Genomic DNA, 17,403 nt, shown 5'->3' with positions numbered 1-17,403 from the left:
GCAGAAACTAACCCAGCATTGTAAAGCAACTATACTCTAACAAAAAAAATTTTTTTAAGGGGGAGTTAAATAATTTTCTAATTCACATTGGAAAAAAATAACCTTCATTTTGGCCCAGATGAAGCCATGTTTAAAAAACGTTGCGGGGGTGGGCGGGAGGGAGGCGGGAAAGGGAGATTACAGATCTGTATGGTTCACAATTTATTGTAAAACACTTTGCCTCTCTTTGGTACTTAGCATAATCATTATAATACCTCTCATGCATACAATGCCTTAGGGCTTACAAAGCACTTTCACATATATTATCTCATTTGATCTTCATAATAATCCTATAAGCTCAGTAGGACATTTCACAAATGAGGAAAATGAGGTTCAGAGGGTAAACAAATTGCCAGATCACTGTTTCTTAAAGGGGGAATACCTGAGTTTTAGCCAGGACACAGCTTCATCATGTGGGATGGTCTTGTGCACTGCAGGATATATAGCCATCCTGGGCTCCCATGCATTAAATGCCAAGGGCTCTGACTAGTCATGATCACAAGTAACGCCCCATCCAACCACATTTTCAAATGGGTACTATGGGAGATGAACATATCATGCCCTAAGGAGAGCCGCTGACACAAGGCAGGGGTCAGGGTTGGGGAGCACACTTTAGTTAGCCATGGAGCAGGGGCTCAAATCTGGTCTCCAGATGGCAGTTACAAGTGCTCTTTCTATGCTCTCACAGTGTCAGGCTGTCCATTGTGTAGTGACATAAGCAGGGTTGGGTGGTCTTCATTCCACAGGTCCCATCATGTCAAGGAAGAGTATGGTAAAGCAACTGTGCAGAAGGATAGGATGATCACCAACTAACTGACCAAATGGCCAGTTGGTCATTGAGATAATCCTACCTTTGCCATAAAAGTTCTTTTGGTTTTTCTTTTGACATAAATTACCAGAATCTGCACCAAAGAGCAAATGGATGCAGAAGAGCCTTGTGTAACACAAGGAGTAGATCTAGATTCATCTCTCCTATCAGTAACCTTCTAATATTCCATTTAATTTAACAATATGTTTACAGTCAGGGAACCGAATTAGATCTTTAAGTATACTTTAACATGTAAATACATATCAACAGAGTTTTAAAATTAGCTCTTCTACTTATTACACTGCTTAGAACAGAACATGTCTTATATTTCAAATTTTCTGTTGAGGTTACAAATTGGCCATTTAGAAACTCAATCCTGTAATTAAATGGGCATGTTTACTTTGGCTTCCTTGATTTTTTTTTATTAAGAATTTGATTTTGGTTTCCTTTAGTTGATATGCACATACTGCCTTTCATCACAGTCCCAACCACTCCCAACTGTATTCCATTTAGTTTATTTAATCCTTTACCTCATAGGTATGGTTCCTGTAGGCAACTGAATTTCATGGTCATGCAAAACTGCATAGCCTAGGGATTATTACATGAGAAAGAAAGGTTGAGGATTTATGAAAAAGATGGCATATCAAGACTTAGGGGCCTGATGCTAATGACTTAAAAGTGTACAGGCTTCGATTTATAATAGCCAAGCCATGGAAACAAATCTAAATGCCCACCAACAGATGAACTGGCAAAGAAGACGTGGTATATAAATAAAGAGGATATTATTCAGCCACAAAAAGAATGAAATAACACCATTTGCAGTACATGGATAGACCTGGAGATTATCATACTAAGCAAAGTCAGAAAGGGAAAGACAAATATCACATGATATCACTTCTATGTGGAATCTAAAGTATGATGCAAATGACCTATTTACAAAGCAGAAACACACTCACAGACATAGAGATAAGACTTGTGGTTGCCAAGGAGAAGGGGGAGTGGGTGAGGGTTGAACTGGGAGTTTAAGATCAGCAGACGCAAACTATCATATATAGAATGGATAAACAACAAGGCCCTACTGTATAGCACAGCAAACTATATTCAATATCTTGTAATAAACAATGGAAAACAATATGTTTATAGGTATAACTGCATCGTTTTGCTGTACACTAGAAATTAACACAGTATTTTATATCAACTATACTTCAATAAAATAGTAAGTGAGTACAGGCTTTTCACTTTCAGAAACCTTGGTTTTGCTGCAAAAAAAAGAGACTAGCATTATAAGTTACCCCATGTCATATGTTACTGTGAATCCCAAACGAATGGATGATATGAAAACACTTTGATAAAGTTCAAAGTGCAGCATCCACCCATCCACTGACTATTTACCAAGGGTCTACAATTTACTTAACAGTCTTGGTTCTTGGGTTCTGGGCCAAGAATAAAGAGCAAGTCAAGGCTTCATGGAGCTAGTATTAGCTCTCTAGGCTTTATGTTCAATATTAATGAGTACTCCATTAATTTTTGACAGCCACCTCTTTAATAGAAGAACTATTTAAAAAATAGTTCACCTTGAGAACAATGCAAGATAAAGACTACAGAAGCTGGAGGAGATGCTACTTCAACTCTCCATTTGATTCAGGAGTTATCCCTGCCCAATGGCCAACCTCTTGTCAATAAACAGCAGTGTCTGCTCTGCTGAAATCTTACTCCTTTTTTCTTCTACCACCATCAGCTAGGTAAGTCATCCTTTCTTTGCTCTAATAACACCCTGTGCTCAGCTCTGTGAAGGCACCTATCCCACTGCATTGAAATCATTCCATTTAAGAAGACCATAAGCATCTTCATACAATCCTGACCCAGGTAAAGGTCTGTCACCTAGTAGGCTCTGTTGAATGACCCAACTCATGTTCATCATTGAAAATTATTCTCTCTCTCTTCTAGACCACAGCAAGTCACCAAAGTTACTTCTCTAGGTTATGGTACAAATCAGGATCACCTTCAACATGAAAGAGAAAATTTACCCCCACTGAATGAGAAGTTCTCCCAGTCCACTGTAATCATAATCATCTACCAGCCATTCTTTTCCCCACTGAATATGCTTGGCAGTCAGACTGGTACACCAGGGAGGGAAATGCTGAAAATGTCTCCCCCTCATTTTCCCTGGAAAAGTAAATACAGGGAAAACAAAGTAGAAGGAGAATGGCTATGCTGAGTGCTAGAAGCTAAATTAATCAGATACCCTACAACTCCAGTTGATCATAAACAATCTCCCTACAGGAAATTGGTTCTGTAACTGCACAGCCATGATTTAAGAAATCCTTCAATACATGGCCTTTTCATTAATATAAAAGCTATTATACTGACTGATGGGATATGCTGGACTTGGACATTTCTCTCCCAAGATAAGAGTCCACATGTTCTGTGGAAACCTTATTACATTATTTTTAAATTAGGAAAATAAACCCACACAAGAGATCATCTGGTCAAAGCCCAGGCAAGAGATGCCATAGGATATTTCTATTATCCAGTCAGTCTTTTTATAAATGGATTTATAAGTCTTCACATAGCCTCATGTAAATTGTGGACTTTACCAACTGCTGTCCATGAAACAATTCCAATTTTCTGGGGAGGATTTATTCCTTCATATGCACAAATCACTGCATTTCCTAGATGTTGTAGACAAGTATGTACATTTCAAAGATGATAACCAGGATAACTGCTTGATAACAAAATCCAGCCATTTTAAGAGTGGCAAGGCAGGGAGCCTCCCTAAAGTCCTGGGCAGCTTTTTCATAGAGCCTACTCATTTTTAACAAGCATCAAAATAGCCAACACCTATTGTGTGTTATATGCCATGTAGTAGGCAGCACTTGGTACATACTGAATCCTTGCAAAAACTCACTAAGTAAATATTATTATCTTCATTTTCCAGATGAGGAAACTGAAAATCAAAGAGGCAAAGTAACTTTTCTAAGGTCACACAGCTCACAAGTCACAGAGTCACTGTTACACCTCGGTAATCTACCATCTCACTGTACCCCTGCATGGGGCTACCTCTATGACAATGGTCCACTGTCAGAGTCACTGAGGAGAGCATCAGGTTCTCTGGAATGAGCACTGGGTACAAGTCTTACAACTGGATTGCAGGCATGGCTCCACCACCAGATTACTGTGGGGACGTCAATAAATCACTTAATTTCTCTTAACCTCCAGGATCCATATGATTCAGACATAAGAAAACACAGGTGTTCATAAAAATTTTTAAAGGCCACAGATATGATTTTCTAGAATGTAAATTCTGTGAACACATTCTCCTAAATAACTAGAACTATAGTAGGAAGTACTCAAAAATTGTGGTTGAGTGAATGAGTAATACAACAAAGGAAAAATCACTACACAAAAGGCATTGAATTCAGCAAACACTTACAACACAGCTGATCTGAGCTGACTACTTACTATGTGCTATTATCCTAATATGAATAGAATCATCACGCCTCAAGACCATGGTGCAGCACAGGTATGAATCCTCATCCACAGGAAGCAAGGAGACAGATACACGAGAGCTAAGCATCTTGCCTGAAACTGCACAGCTAAGTCTTAGAATCTAGTTTAAAACCAGATTCCCTCTGGTCAAGATACAATGGGAATACAAAGATAAATTACTGAGACTGATAAATCATCAGTCTTTTAAACAGTTCATTGCCAATAGGTAAGCCATGGGCAGAAAAATAAGAAAGACGATTGGATTTAGTTCATTTCAGTTCAGTGGCTCAGTTACGTCCGATTCTTTGTGACCCCATGGACTGCAGCACGCCAGGCTTCCCTGTCCATCACCAACTCCCAGAGCTTGCTCAAACTCATGTCCATCAAGCCAGTGATGCCATCCAACCATCTCATCCTCTGTCGTCCCCTTCTCCTCCTAGGCTTCAATCTTTCCCAGCATCAAGGTCTTTTCTAATGAGTCAGTTCCTCGCATCAAGTGGCCAAAATATTGGAGCTTCATCTTCAGCATCAGTCCTTCCAATGAATATTCAGGACTGATTTCCTCTAGGATTCACTGTTTTGCTCTCCTTGCTGTCAAAGGGGCTCTTAAGAGTCTCCTCCAACACCACAGTTCAAAAGCATCAATTCTTCGGTGCTCAGCTTTCTTTATGGTCCAACTCTCACATCCATACACTACTATTGGAAAAAAACAGCTTTGACTAGATGGAACTTTGTCGAATGACTAGTTTTAAGCCAGCTTTTTCACTCTCCTCTTTCACTTTCATTAAGAGGCTCTTCAAGTTAAGTTTTAAAAAGCAAAACAGAGAACAAACACAGGAAATTGAGGGTAATTCTGAATGGGTTTGTCAGGGCTACTGTTTCTAAATTTAGGCTACACTTTACAATCATTGGAGCTTGGAACTAGCAGTTTAAAAAAATACCCCAAGTGGTCCATATTTGCGAGTAGGGTTAAGAGCCACCAGTTCATGGAAATCTCTTAATGAAGTGCTTTATGCTAAGCTTTAGGGAAGGGAATCCGTGAGGTGACATTATGATCCTAGGAGAAGAGAGAGCATAAACAACTTTCCCGAGGCCACACCATAAAATATGCCAAAGTTAAAACAGAATCCAGAAACTCATATTAGGGAGCATTTTGAGACAAAGATGCTTCTATACTTGTTGCTGCTGCTGGTGCTATTCAGTTGCTAAAGTTGTGTCAGACTCTTGCTACCTCATGGACTACAGCACGCCAACTTGCTCTTTCACTAACTCCCAGAGTTTGCTCAAATTCATGTCCTTTGTGTTGGTGATGCTATCTAACGATTTCCTCCTCTGTCACCCCTTTCTCCTTTTGCCTTCAATCTTTCCATCATCAGGTTTTTTTCCAATGAGTTAGCACTTCACACTGGTGATCAAATATTGGAGCTTCAGCATCAGCATCAGTCCTTCCAATGAATATTCAAAAGTTGATCTCCTTTAGGATTGATTGGTTTGATCTCCTTGCTATCCAAAAGATTCTCAAGAGTCTTCTCCAACACCACAGTTCAAAAGCATCAATTCTTTGGCGCTCAGCTTTCTTTATGGTCCAACTCTCACATCCATACATGACTACTGGAAAAAACACAGCTCTGTATACGGACCTCTGTTGGCTAAATGATGTCTCTGCTTTTTAATATGCTGTCTAGGTTGGTCATAACTTTCCTTCCAAGGAGCAAGTATCTTTTAATTTCATGGCTGCAGTGATTTTGGAGCCCAAGGAAATAAAATGTGTCACTGCTTCCACTTCTTCCCCTTCTATTTGCCATGAAATGATGGGACTGGATGCCATGATGCTAGTTTTTTCAACAGCTGAATTTCAACAAGCTGAATTTCAAGTCAGCTTTTCACTCTTCTTTTTCACCCTCATCAAGAGGCTCTTTAGTTTCTTTCCACTTTCTACCATTAGAGTGGTACCAGCTGCATACCTGCAGTCATTGATATTTCTCCCAGCAATCTTAATTCCAGCTTGTGATTCATCCAGCCCAGCATTTCTCATCATTTACTCTGCATAGAAGTTAAATAACGAGGGTGACAATGGACAGCCTTAACACACTCCTGTCTGACTTTTGAACCAGTTGCTTCTTGACCCGCATACAGGTTTTTCAGGAGACAGGTAAGATGATCTGGTATTCCCATCTCTTTAAGAATTTCCTTAGTTTGTTGTGATCTACACAGTCAAAGGCTTTAGTGTAGTCAATGAAGCAGAAGTAGATGTTCTTCTGAAACTCTGCTGCTATTTCAGATAGCATTCAGGTGGTTTCATTTCACTGAAGGATATTGTAGAGGATAAACTTCAGAGCAGAATTTTCACCTAGCACTATCAATTTCAGCTTGACATGCACTTGTTACCAGCAGGATTAAGGAATGGAGAGAGGAGATGGCCCAGTTTAATTCTCTCTCTCCTCACAGAGCTCATCAAGAGCTTCTGATGTGAAAACACAAAGCTTATGTTAGTCTGCATCTATAGAACCTAAATGTAGAAAGACAAGCCGAGGCGTTGGCTGGTGTGATGGATGGAGCCAGCTACTGCAACTGCTGAAAAATCTCCCAGTCTTATAGTCATAAAACTAAAGGGCAGAGCAGAAGGGGCCATCTGCTTTCGCTGGCTATGGATCCATGCCTGCTTGGAAGGAAGGAAGAGACCCTCCGCTTCTTTCAAACAACAGCAACCAACAACTTCTCCTTGTTCATTTTTGGAGGAACTGCTTATTCTAGGTAGGAAGAGTCTTAAATATGTTCCAATATCTAAAATTAGGAAAGAGTAGGAAAGCAACCAGGCACTGTCTTTTTGTTTCCAGGTCTCTTTTAGTGTTCTGGTCCCAGGGAGAGTCCAGGCTACTTTTCTAGCCTTGGGAGAAGAGAGCACAGATTTTTCAATGATTCTTACAGTTTTAACAGGTGATAGTTGCAACAACTAAGGTTACTGCTGCTGCTACTGCTGCTGCTGCTGCTGCTGCTAAGTCGCGTCAGTCGTGTCCGACTCTGTGTGACCCTAGAGACGGCAGCCCACCAGGCTCCTCCGTCCCTGGGATTCTCCAGGCAAGAACACTGGAGTGGGTTGCCATTTCCTTCTCCAGTGCATGAAAGTGGAAAGTGAAAGTGAAGTCACTCAGTCGTGTCTGACTCCTATCGACCCCATGGATTGCAGCCCACCAGGCTCCTCCATCCATGGGATTTTCCAGGCAAGAGTACTGGAGTGGGGTGCCATTGCCTTCTCCCACTAAGGTTACCAGTACTTTTTAATACCATTTTTATCCTGGAAAAGGTATTCACTATCTAAGTTCTGGGCTCTGCCCTGGATTGCTTCAGGATTCCTTATGGGAACAGAAAGGAGACAGAAGCTGGAGCTGAGATAGGTTCACTTCCCTTGCTCTATACCCTTCCCCTAAAGACAGCATCTCTATTTTTATCTGTTTATTAGAGTTCTACAAACTTTTGATAAAACTTTTCACTTACTAAAATAAATTGATTTGGGAAAAATCAGATCATTAACCATGTACATGATATTATCTCAATTTGCAAAAATATACATATATGCATTTATTTTATTTTACTTTTTAGCCATGCCTCACAGCATGTGGGATCTTAGTTCCCTGACCAGGGGTTGAACGCATGCCCCCTGCCTTGGAAGGGTGAAGTCTTAACCTCTAAACTACAAGGGAAGTCCCATATGTACATTTATACTGCACAGAAAAAAGAAACTTTTGATGAGTGATAACTCACATTTTTCAGAGAAGACAATGGTACCCCACTCCAGTACTCTTGCCTGGAAAATCCCACGGATGGAGGAGCCTGGTGGGCTGCAGTCCATGGGGTCGCTACGAGTCAGACACGACTGAGCGACTTCACTTTCACTTCTCACTTTCATGCATTGGAGAAGGAAATGGCAACCCACTCCAGTGTTCTTGCCTGGAGAATCCCAGGGACGGAGGAGCCTGGTGGGCTGCCGTCTCTGGGGCCACACAGAGTCGGACACGACTGAAGTGACTTAGCAGCAGCAGCAGCAGCAGCAACTCACATTTTTACTGTTTTAATTGTATTTTCTAAGTTTCTATGTTCTCTGTCACAGGTTTTTGTAAGAAGAAAAAAGAATCATGAGTGTAAGTAAAAGAAGCCTTCATGTTTTCAACACTTTTGGACCTTTGAGGACTCCTTGGCAATGTGAAGTTTGGTACAACAAGAAGAGATGCTCTTCTAGACATGACTGAGGATGACATTCTGTTTCACATGTGGAAGCATTCACTTTGGGCATCTCTGAAGCTCAGGGCAAGTTGTTGGCTTTCAACTGGCACAGCCCAGCATCCCTAAGACAATTGCTATTTCCAACTGGATGGAGATGGGATATCCAATAACAAGCAATTCACACTTACAGAACAGTCTAATCCAATTGAGCAGATGCCCTCACTTTATAGACAACAAAGGAAGAGGAGAAGTGATTGCTGAGGCCTCTACACAGTGGTGATGGAAAAATCAGGTCTTCTGAGTTCTTCTAAATCAACTGGGCATAGTTAATCCTTCTTCAGTGACAAACTGAGCCAGAGCACAGTAGTTAAGGGTACCAACTCTGAGGTCAGACCACTCGCCAGCTACAACCACACAAGTCACCTGTCTTCTCCATGCTTCTGCTCCTTCATCTGAAACATCAGGACCAGGACCTTACTGTACAGGGTTATTGTGAGGCTTGGATCCAAAAATCTCATGTCTGGCAGCCAGCACATGGCTGGACCTAGTCTGGTCTCTTCAAATATTTTCAAGAATGATAAGTATTACTATCATATTTCCCTCCTCCCACCTATCCACTTTCTCAGGAAGCAGCAAATTGAATTTAACTGTACATCCAGTCAAGTTACAGAAGGTAAGCTAATGTGATAGGTAAGAAGCTTATCTGCTATGGAAAAATAGGGAAAATAAAGACTGCAATATTCTCCCTATGACAATTCTCTTATACAAATATACCCAGGTAGCGGTGAGCAGTATCATAATCCAGGCTGGCATCATTAACCAACAGGTGATAGAATGAGGAGTCTTGGAGATGCCTCTGAAACCTGCGGGTCTCCTGATTCCATAGAGGTGAGCTACACCAGTTAAAGTGTTATAAACAGAAAGCATTTGGTTTTTAGAAGGTGAATTAAAAAGTCAAAGTCAGGAAGCAGGAGGGAGTAAGTACAAGCTATGTCATACTTTAAAGACTTAAAACTTTGAAATGCTGTAAAGGAAAAATCCAGTGTGGGGGTCATTTGGCTGGCATGCTTAAACAAGGGATTCTTATATGGTCTGTAGGGAATCTATGAAACTCCTAAAACTATGTGCAAAACAGTGTGTGGCTGAGTGTTTAGGGGGCAGAAAGTCTGCAATCTTCAGATTTTCCAAAGAGTTAAGTCCCTCTTCAAATCCTGATTCTGCAGATCTCTAACTCTGCAACTGTAATGAAAGTCACTTAACCTCTCTGGGAATAATAATAAAAATTTACCCCATACTGTTATTATGATAATTAACTGAGTTAAATTTAAAACACACTCCCGGCACAGTCAGTGTTCATTCACCACCATCATCGTCATCATCTTGGTTGCAGAAGGAACCGCTTGCCTCTGGGTCCTGGACAAACCCTGCCCTATAATTAATGAGCAAGTCATTTGAGAGATATGGGCATCAGATGCCCAATAAATAAAATGGGATGTCTCCCAGCTCTAATACTGTGGAACACCTGTTTTGCTCCAGGCATTGGGCAGGCCTTCTAAATATCAAGGTAATATAATGCCCCTTCCCAGGAGGAACTAACTCACGGTCTGGGATGGGCAAATGAGTACAACATAAACACAGATAATTGTAATTAACTGCCAAACTCAATAGCAGAGATACATTCAGAGGATGACAGGGACACAGATGGGAGATGCTAATTCAGTTGTGGGCAAAGGGGACCTTCAACACTGGTCCGGAAAAGCTTTGCTTACAAGATGTTATTTCAGGGGGATGGAGGAAATGGTCAGCGTCCTTTAAGTAGAAATATTAGCAAAGACCAAGAGATGAGAAATAATATTGCAAGTGTGGGAGGCCACAGTGGATTCATGGCTCTGGAGTCCAAAATACGGGATAAGAAGTGGTAAGAAGGCTAGACTATGAAGGGCTGCATGCCCTGGAGAGGAGCTAAGACTCACCTTGAAGGGAACCTTGTAAGATGTATGCAGAGCTGTGAAGATGTGCTGGGGAGGCCAGGACTGGAGGGCACAGACTAATCAGACTAATTATAAGAGGTTCTGAAGTACATACACACAGAGAAAAACAAGGGTAGCAAGAACTAAGGCCACATCATGAACTGGGATTGTGGCTGAGGGGACACTGAGAGGAAGAAAAATACACAAAACACTGAGGAGATAAACAGGAAATGACGTGGTGATTGATTATACCCTGGATGCAAGGGAGACATATTCAAGAAAACCACTGAGGTTTCTGCTTGGATGACTGGGTATGTGGTGATTCCAGCATCTGAAATTAGAAGAATGAGCTGGGGCTAATGTTTAGGGAGACAGTACGGGATACAGCGAGTTGGAGCAAATTGAGGAGGACAGACAGAGTGAATCCAGACTAGGTCTCTAATAAGGATTAAATTAGACAATGCACATCGATTACTTCATGAAATACAAAAAACTATCATCATTACTTCTGCCTTCAGCTTACAGCATAAGCCTCACAAGTTCTTATTTAACCTCTTTCAGCCTTAAATGTTCCATACCCTTCAATGGGAATAATAACCACCCATCATCTCTAACTCATAAGACATTTGGGTATAAAGTGAAATTGTCTATGAATCATCAAGTTCTTTCTCAGAAAGACCCATCAATCTAACATTATTATTAAATGGCATTACATTCAAAGAGATGAGACTGTGTACAACATGATTTCCACAGGATTTAGTAATGAGAAGACAATCACAGCTCTGAAATGCATGGTTTAACATGACAGCCAGATTGCCATGATAATTTTAATCATGTAAGTGAGAACTTAGTTTTCCTATCAGTCATATGTCTATTTATGAGAATTCTTTCCTAGAAAATAAAATACTGTATATGTTTTGGTATATGTTGTGTGTGTGTGTGAGACTGAACGTATATACCCCCCACATGTACACATGGGAAATAATTAATAATGAACAGCTTTGGGTCCCTGGGGGCTGGTTAATTAAAACTGAGGATGTCATATTTTTCATAAAAAGTTTTTATATTGTAATATAAACTTTTAACCAGCAGAACTGGCTCATAAGAAATAATCAATAGTCACAATTAAGGACTGGTAATTATCTAAGATATCTGGTGAATCCTGCATCCCAAATGAGGCAGACTCCTGTTTGCATATTTAATTTTCTGGGTTACTGCCAATCTTTTCTATTGACCAAATCAAGAAATCACAATAGAATGTCAGCTGAAATCCTGTTCTGTACACATCTTGGTGTCTCCAAGTACCAGACAGGCTTTGTATTCACTCATCTAACAGTCCATTGACTTTTGAGCGGAAAGGAACTTGATTTACTCCATTTCCATCTCCAAACAGTAAATGAGATGCTAAATTCCTTCCTGTAACATATTCTATTCTTTAACAGCCCTTATTGCCAGTAAATATTTCCTCTTAGTTTCATCTAAATCCATTATTAGGCACCAATCAGCAGGCACAAAGTAGAGAGGAAACCTTACCACTTAAATCCATAAGTAAGAGAAGAAAGAAAACCTTTTAATCCAAAACAAATGAAAGGAAAGCTACTAGCTAAGAGTCTCATCAGGCATTCCTTAGAGTGACAGTATAGCTGATCCATTGCATTAGCAAAATACTGACCTCATTGCATGTATAGTTTGAGTACAGATTCCAAACCTATGGCTGGGTTTCTTCTAGTATAGTCAAGAATGTTTTCCTTTTCTTTAATATGCTCTGAATAAAACTGAACTGTGGGTTCTCTATAGAAAGTGCATTTGGGGCTTTCCCTCTTATAAAGTGATTTCTGCTTATAGTCTAATTAGCTGTAGCTTAGTAATCTTTTTGGAGAAGGAAATGGCAACCCAGTCTGGTCTCTTGCCTGGAAAATAGCATGGACGGAGAAGCCTGGTAGGCTACAATCCATGGGGTCGCAAAGAGTCAGACACGACTGAGCGACTTCACTTAGTAATCTTTTATCAATGTAAATAAAGCAACTTGCAAAAGGCTTTCTGCAATAGAAACACAAAACAAAAAATGTGGTTTACTCTATGGGTTTGTCTCACAAGTATCTTCTTGGAGAGGGAGAACTCCTTATTTCCTGTACTCATTTTGGCACTTGGGCTTGAAAGCCATAAAATAATTTAGCAATTGCACTCCTGGGCATGTATCCAGAGAGAAACCTTGATTTAAAAAGATACATACACCCCAATATTCACTGCAGCACTATTTACAATAGCCAAGACATGGAAACAACCAAAATGTCCATCAGCAGATGAATGGATAAAGAAGATGTGGTACATATATATAATTTATGACACAGCCATAAAAAGGAAAGAAATAATGCCATTTGCATGAACCTAGAGATGATCCTACTAAGTGAAGGAAGTCAGGGAGAGAAGGATACATACCCTATGATATTACTTATGGGTATGATCTAGAAATCAATACCAAAGGACTCATTTTACAAAACAGAAACAGACTCACAGACTTACAAAACAAACTTCTGGCTACTAAAGGAGAAAGGTGGGGCAGAGGGAGGGATAAATAAGGAGGTTGGGATTAACATATACACAGTAGTATATGTATACAATAGATAATCAAAATTTCATTGCTGTATCAGTTCAGTTCAGTTCAGTTCAGTCGCTCAGTCGTGTCTGACTCTTTGCGACCCCATGAATCGCAGCACGCCAGGCCTCCCTGTCCATCACCGACTCCCGGAGTTCACTCAAACTCACGTTCATCAAGTCAGTGATGCCATACAGCCATCTCATCCTCTGTCGTCCCCTTCTCCTCCTGCCCCCAATCCCTCCTAGCATCAGAGTCTTTTCCAATGAGTCAACTCTTTGCATGGGGTGGCCAAAATACTGGAGTTTCAGCTTCAGCATCATTCCTTCCAAAGAAATCCCAGGGCTGATCTCCTTCAGAATGGACTGCTTGGATCTCCTTGCAGTCCAAGGGACTCTCAAGAGTCTTCTCCAACACCACAGTTCAAAAGCATCAATTCTTTGGTGCTCAGCTTTCTTCACAGTCCAACTCTCACATCCATACATGACCACAGGAAAAACCATAGCCTTGACTAGAAGGACCTTTGTTGGCAAAGTAATGTCTCTGCTTTTCAACAGGGAAATCTACTCAACACTCTGTAATCAAACAGTGATTAGGGGAAAAGAATCCCCAGGGGAATAGATCCATGTATAACTGAACCAGGTGACTATACACCAAAACAAACAAAACATTGTAAATCAATTGTATTCCAGTATACAATAAACATTAATTTTAAAAAGAAAAGAAATGGCAATGGCGTTGCCCTCAGGCCTTGGTGACCTGGGCTACTGTTACATCCCTGGAGCCTAAGCAGCCTTGGGTTCCAAGGCTGGACTGGGGTGCCCCTGAGGAAGATGGGGATGATGGATCAGCAAAAGTCCCCCTTGGAGCTGGAATGCCTGGTTTGCGGTGGATGGGATCCCAATCTCCAGATCCAGGCAGGCCCTCCTAAGCACTAAACTCAACCAAGCTTAGGGCACCCAAAGGACGTTGGATCCTCTGGGCGGAAAGAGATTTGAAATGGCACCTGCTCTCCAAACCTTCTGATGGTGGGGTTCCAACCAGCAGCCTCCTTCCACAGAGTTGCCCCACCTAAGTACCACAGCACCCTCAGCAGCGTAGTTCCGGGAGGACTTGGGATTTCTCTGAGGAGTGCAGGGTAAGGGGGAAGAAGTCATGGGACATGGACGCCAGCACATTCCACTCTTATCTACAACCCAGGTTGCCCAAGGAACCCCAGTGGGGCATGAAGTAGAGCTGCCGCCTTGTGGACATTTCCCATAGAAACAACTTGAATACCAGCGCCTGCAGGCAATTCAAATTCACAAGGCCTGCTGGGCTGGAAAAGACACATGCCCTCAAGCGATGTCTTGGGGTGACAACAGAAAAGTAATTCAAAACAGGGAGGACCTTCAAGAAGCCAATCTTAAGAGGTCCTTTAATGCACACTGTTTTTTCTTTTTTTTTGAAAGCACATGAAAAGATGCTCCACGTAGCAAATTACTCAGTTCAGTTCAGTCGCTCAGTCGTGTCCAACTCTTTGTGACCCCATGGACTGCAGTACACTAGGCCTCCCTGTCCATCATCAACTCCCAGAGCCTACTCAAACTCATGTCCATTGAGTCGGTGATGCCATCCAACCATCTCATCCTCTGTCATCCCCTTCTCCTCCCACCTTCAACCTTTCCCAGCATGGGGGGCTTTTCAAATGAGTCAGTTCTTCACATCAGGTAGCTAAAATATTAGAGAACTGCAAATCAAAACTGCAAGGAGGTATCACCTCACACCAGCCAGAATAGTCATTCTTAAAAAGACTACAGACAGTAAGTGTGGGAGAGGGTGTGGAGAAAAGGGAACCCTCCTCCACCGTTTTTGGGAATATAAATTGGTAACAATGGAGAACAGTACGGAGGTTCCTTAAAAAAACGAAAAACAGAGCTACCATGTGATCCAGGCATCGCAGTCCTAGGCCTCTATGTAGCGAGAAACCATAATTTGAAAAGATGCATGCATGCCCCAACCTTCACTGTAGCACTGCTTACACTAGCTAAGACACAGAAACAAGCAAAATGTCCATCGACAGATGGATGGATAAAGAAGATGTGGTACATATATACACAATGGAATATGACTCCACCATAGCAAAGAAAGAAATAATCCCTTTTCCAGCAACATGGATGGATCTGGACGTAATCATACTAAGTGAAGGAAGTCCGACAGAGAAAAACAAGTATCTTTTGATATCACTTATATGTGAAACCTAAGGAAAAAAAGATATAAATCAACTTATTTACAGAAGATAAACAGACTCACAGACTTCTACAACAAACTTGTGACTACCAAATGGATAAAGGGGTGGGGGGATAAATTAGGAATTTGGGAATAACATATACACACTGCTACTGTTGCTAAGTCGCTTCAGTCGTGTCCGACTCTGTGTGACCCCATAGACAGAAGCCCACCAGGCTCCCCTGTCCCTGGGATTCTCCAGGCAAGAACACTGGAGTGGGTTACCATTTCCTTCTCCAATGCATGAAAGTGAAAAGTGAAAGCGAAGTCTCTCAGTCGTGTCCGACTCTTAGCGACCCCATAGACTACAGCTTACCAGGCTCCTCCATCCATGGGATTTTCCAGGCAAGAGTACTGGAGTAGGGTGCCATCGCCTTCTCCGATATACACACTACTATGTATAAAATAATCAACAGGGACCTACTGTATAGCAGCAGTAACTACTCAATATTCCTTAATAACCTATATGGGAAAAGAAAATAATCTGAAAAAAAATGGATATATGTATGCATATATGATAACTGTCATTTAGCTGTACATCTGAAACAAAAACAACACTGTAAATTAACTACACTCTACTATAAAATTAAATTTTTAAAAAAGATAGAAAATTTTATAGTTCTCTGGCATTCTCTTGTAACACCAGGATTTCCCTCAAAAACCACTTTGAGACTATGTCTGCCAACTATAATGTTGTCTCCCAAATAAGTCAATATATTATTTCCCTCTGGCTCATGGTTCTTTCCCCTTACAAGTGAGGATTCAGAAACTGATTTATTTCCTGTAAGTAAAGACCATCATTCATTTACTAAAAAGGTATTCATTTAGATAACCTATATCCTCAGACAAAAACCAAACATAAAGAAATCATTTAAACCCACATCCAAGACAGATAATCCTCACTGAAACAATCAAAGACATCTGGGATAGTTTATAGAGAAGACAGGACCTACATGGACCTCATTCATCACAGGTCAAGAGGGCACAGTGTTCATTTATCAACCTGGCAATAAGAAGAGCTGACGCTAATACAGCACTAACCCATGCCATGCCATTGTTCTAAGAGCTTTACAAATATTATCTCAACTAATTTTCACAAAAACCCAGTGAGATAAGTACTATCATTCCTCTTTCTCAGATGAGGAAACTGGGGCACAGGAAGGTCAAGTAATTTTCCCAAAGAGATGGTAAGTAGTAAAGATGAGATTGGCACCCAGGTAGTCTGGTTCCAAAGTCCATATTCTTACCCACTATGGCATAAGGATTTTTTTCAGTAAATCTGTCCAGTATACATCTCAAACTAATACTGTTTTTAATTTTACAGCAAAACTACAAGTTTAATTTTCTGCTTGATTGCCTCAATTATTTAATCATCTTCATCATGATATTAACAATAACAATAATCATAAGCGTTATTTACTACAGGTTGATGATGAGCCTACCACTAGAATAAGTACACTGCTTAGATTACCTCATTTAATTGATTTCTTATAAAAATTCTACCAAGGCAGAAATTAGCCTTATTTTATAGGTAAGGAAAGTGATGTTCAGGGAAGTTAAGTGCCTTTCACAAGGTAAAAAAACAAACAAGCGGAGAGTCAGGAATCTAGACTTCGTGCCTTCCAACAGTGATACATGGCCTCCATCTCACTCTACCCTACAGACATGGCCTGTGTTTAGAATTATGATAATTTAAAACTTTAACACTCACCTTCATGATGCACAAGATGGTGTGTAGTGCAAACCATCCACACGTCTTGACCAAGGTTCTTAGAATGATACTCAATGAACCTGACTGCAAATTAATGGTTTTCCTAGCTACTGAAAGGTATGGCATTTTGTAAAGCACATGATAAACATGTTTAAAATAAGAATGATTGTTAATCATAAAGTTTAGCAACATTATCAGGCTCTGGTATGATGCTTTTCTTCTATATTCCAATAGATAATTATTTTCCTATTTTTTCCTGAATTACAAAAACATTTACAGGTAATTCTATCAAGGAAGATCT

General features: G+C 40.7%; 1 protein-coding gene across 1 annotated transcript in view; it reads right to left on the bottom strand.

The window, feature by feature from the left end:
* Window positions 1–17,108, bottom strand: part of CADPS (Ca++-dependent secretion activator) — a 439,169-nt gene extending 422,061 nt beyond the window's left edge. The window contains exon 1 of the mRNA XM_010851925.1: window positions 17,103–17,108. Coding sequence (XP_010850227.1) covers window positions 17,103–17,108 — 6 coding nt within the window. The remainder of the gene's footprint in view (window positions 1–17,102) is intronic.
* Between the last annotated feature and the right edge of the window lie 295 nt (window positions 17,109–17,403).

Source organism: Bison bison, unplaced genomic scaffold (assembly GCF_000754665.1).
Source record: "Bison bison bison isolate TAMUID 2011002044 unplaced genomic scaffold, Bison_UMD1.0 scf7180017864304, whole genome shotgun sequence".
Taxonomy (NCBI): Eukaryota; Metazoa; Chordata; class Mammalia; order Artiodactyla; family Bovidae; genus Bison; species Bison bison.
Note: the sequence above shows the minus strand (reverse complement) of the source record. Positions and strands in the feature narration are given on the sequence as shown.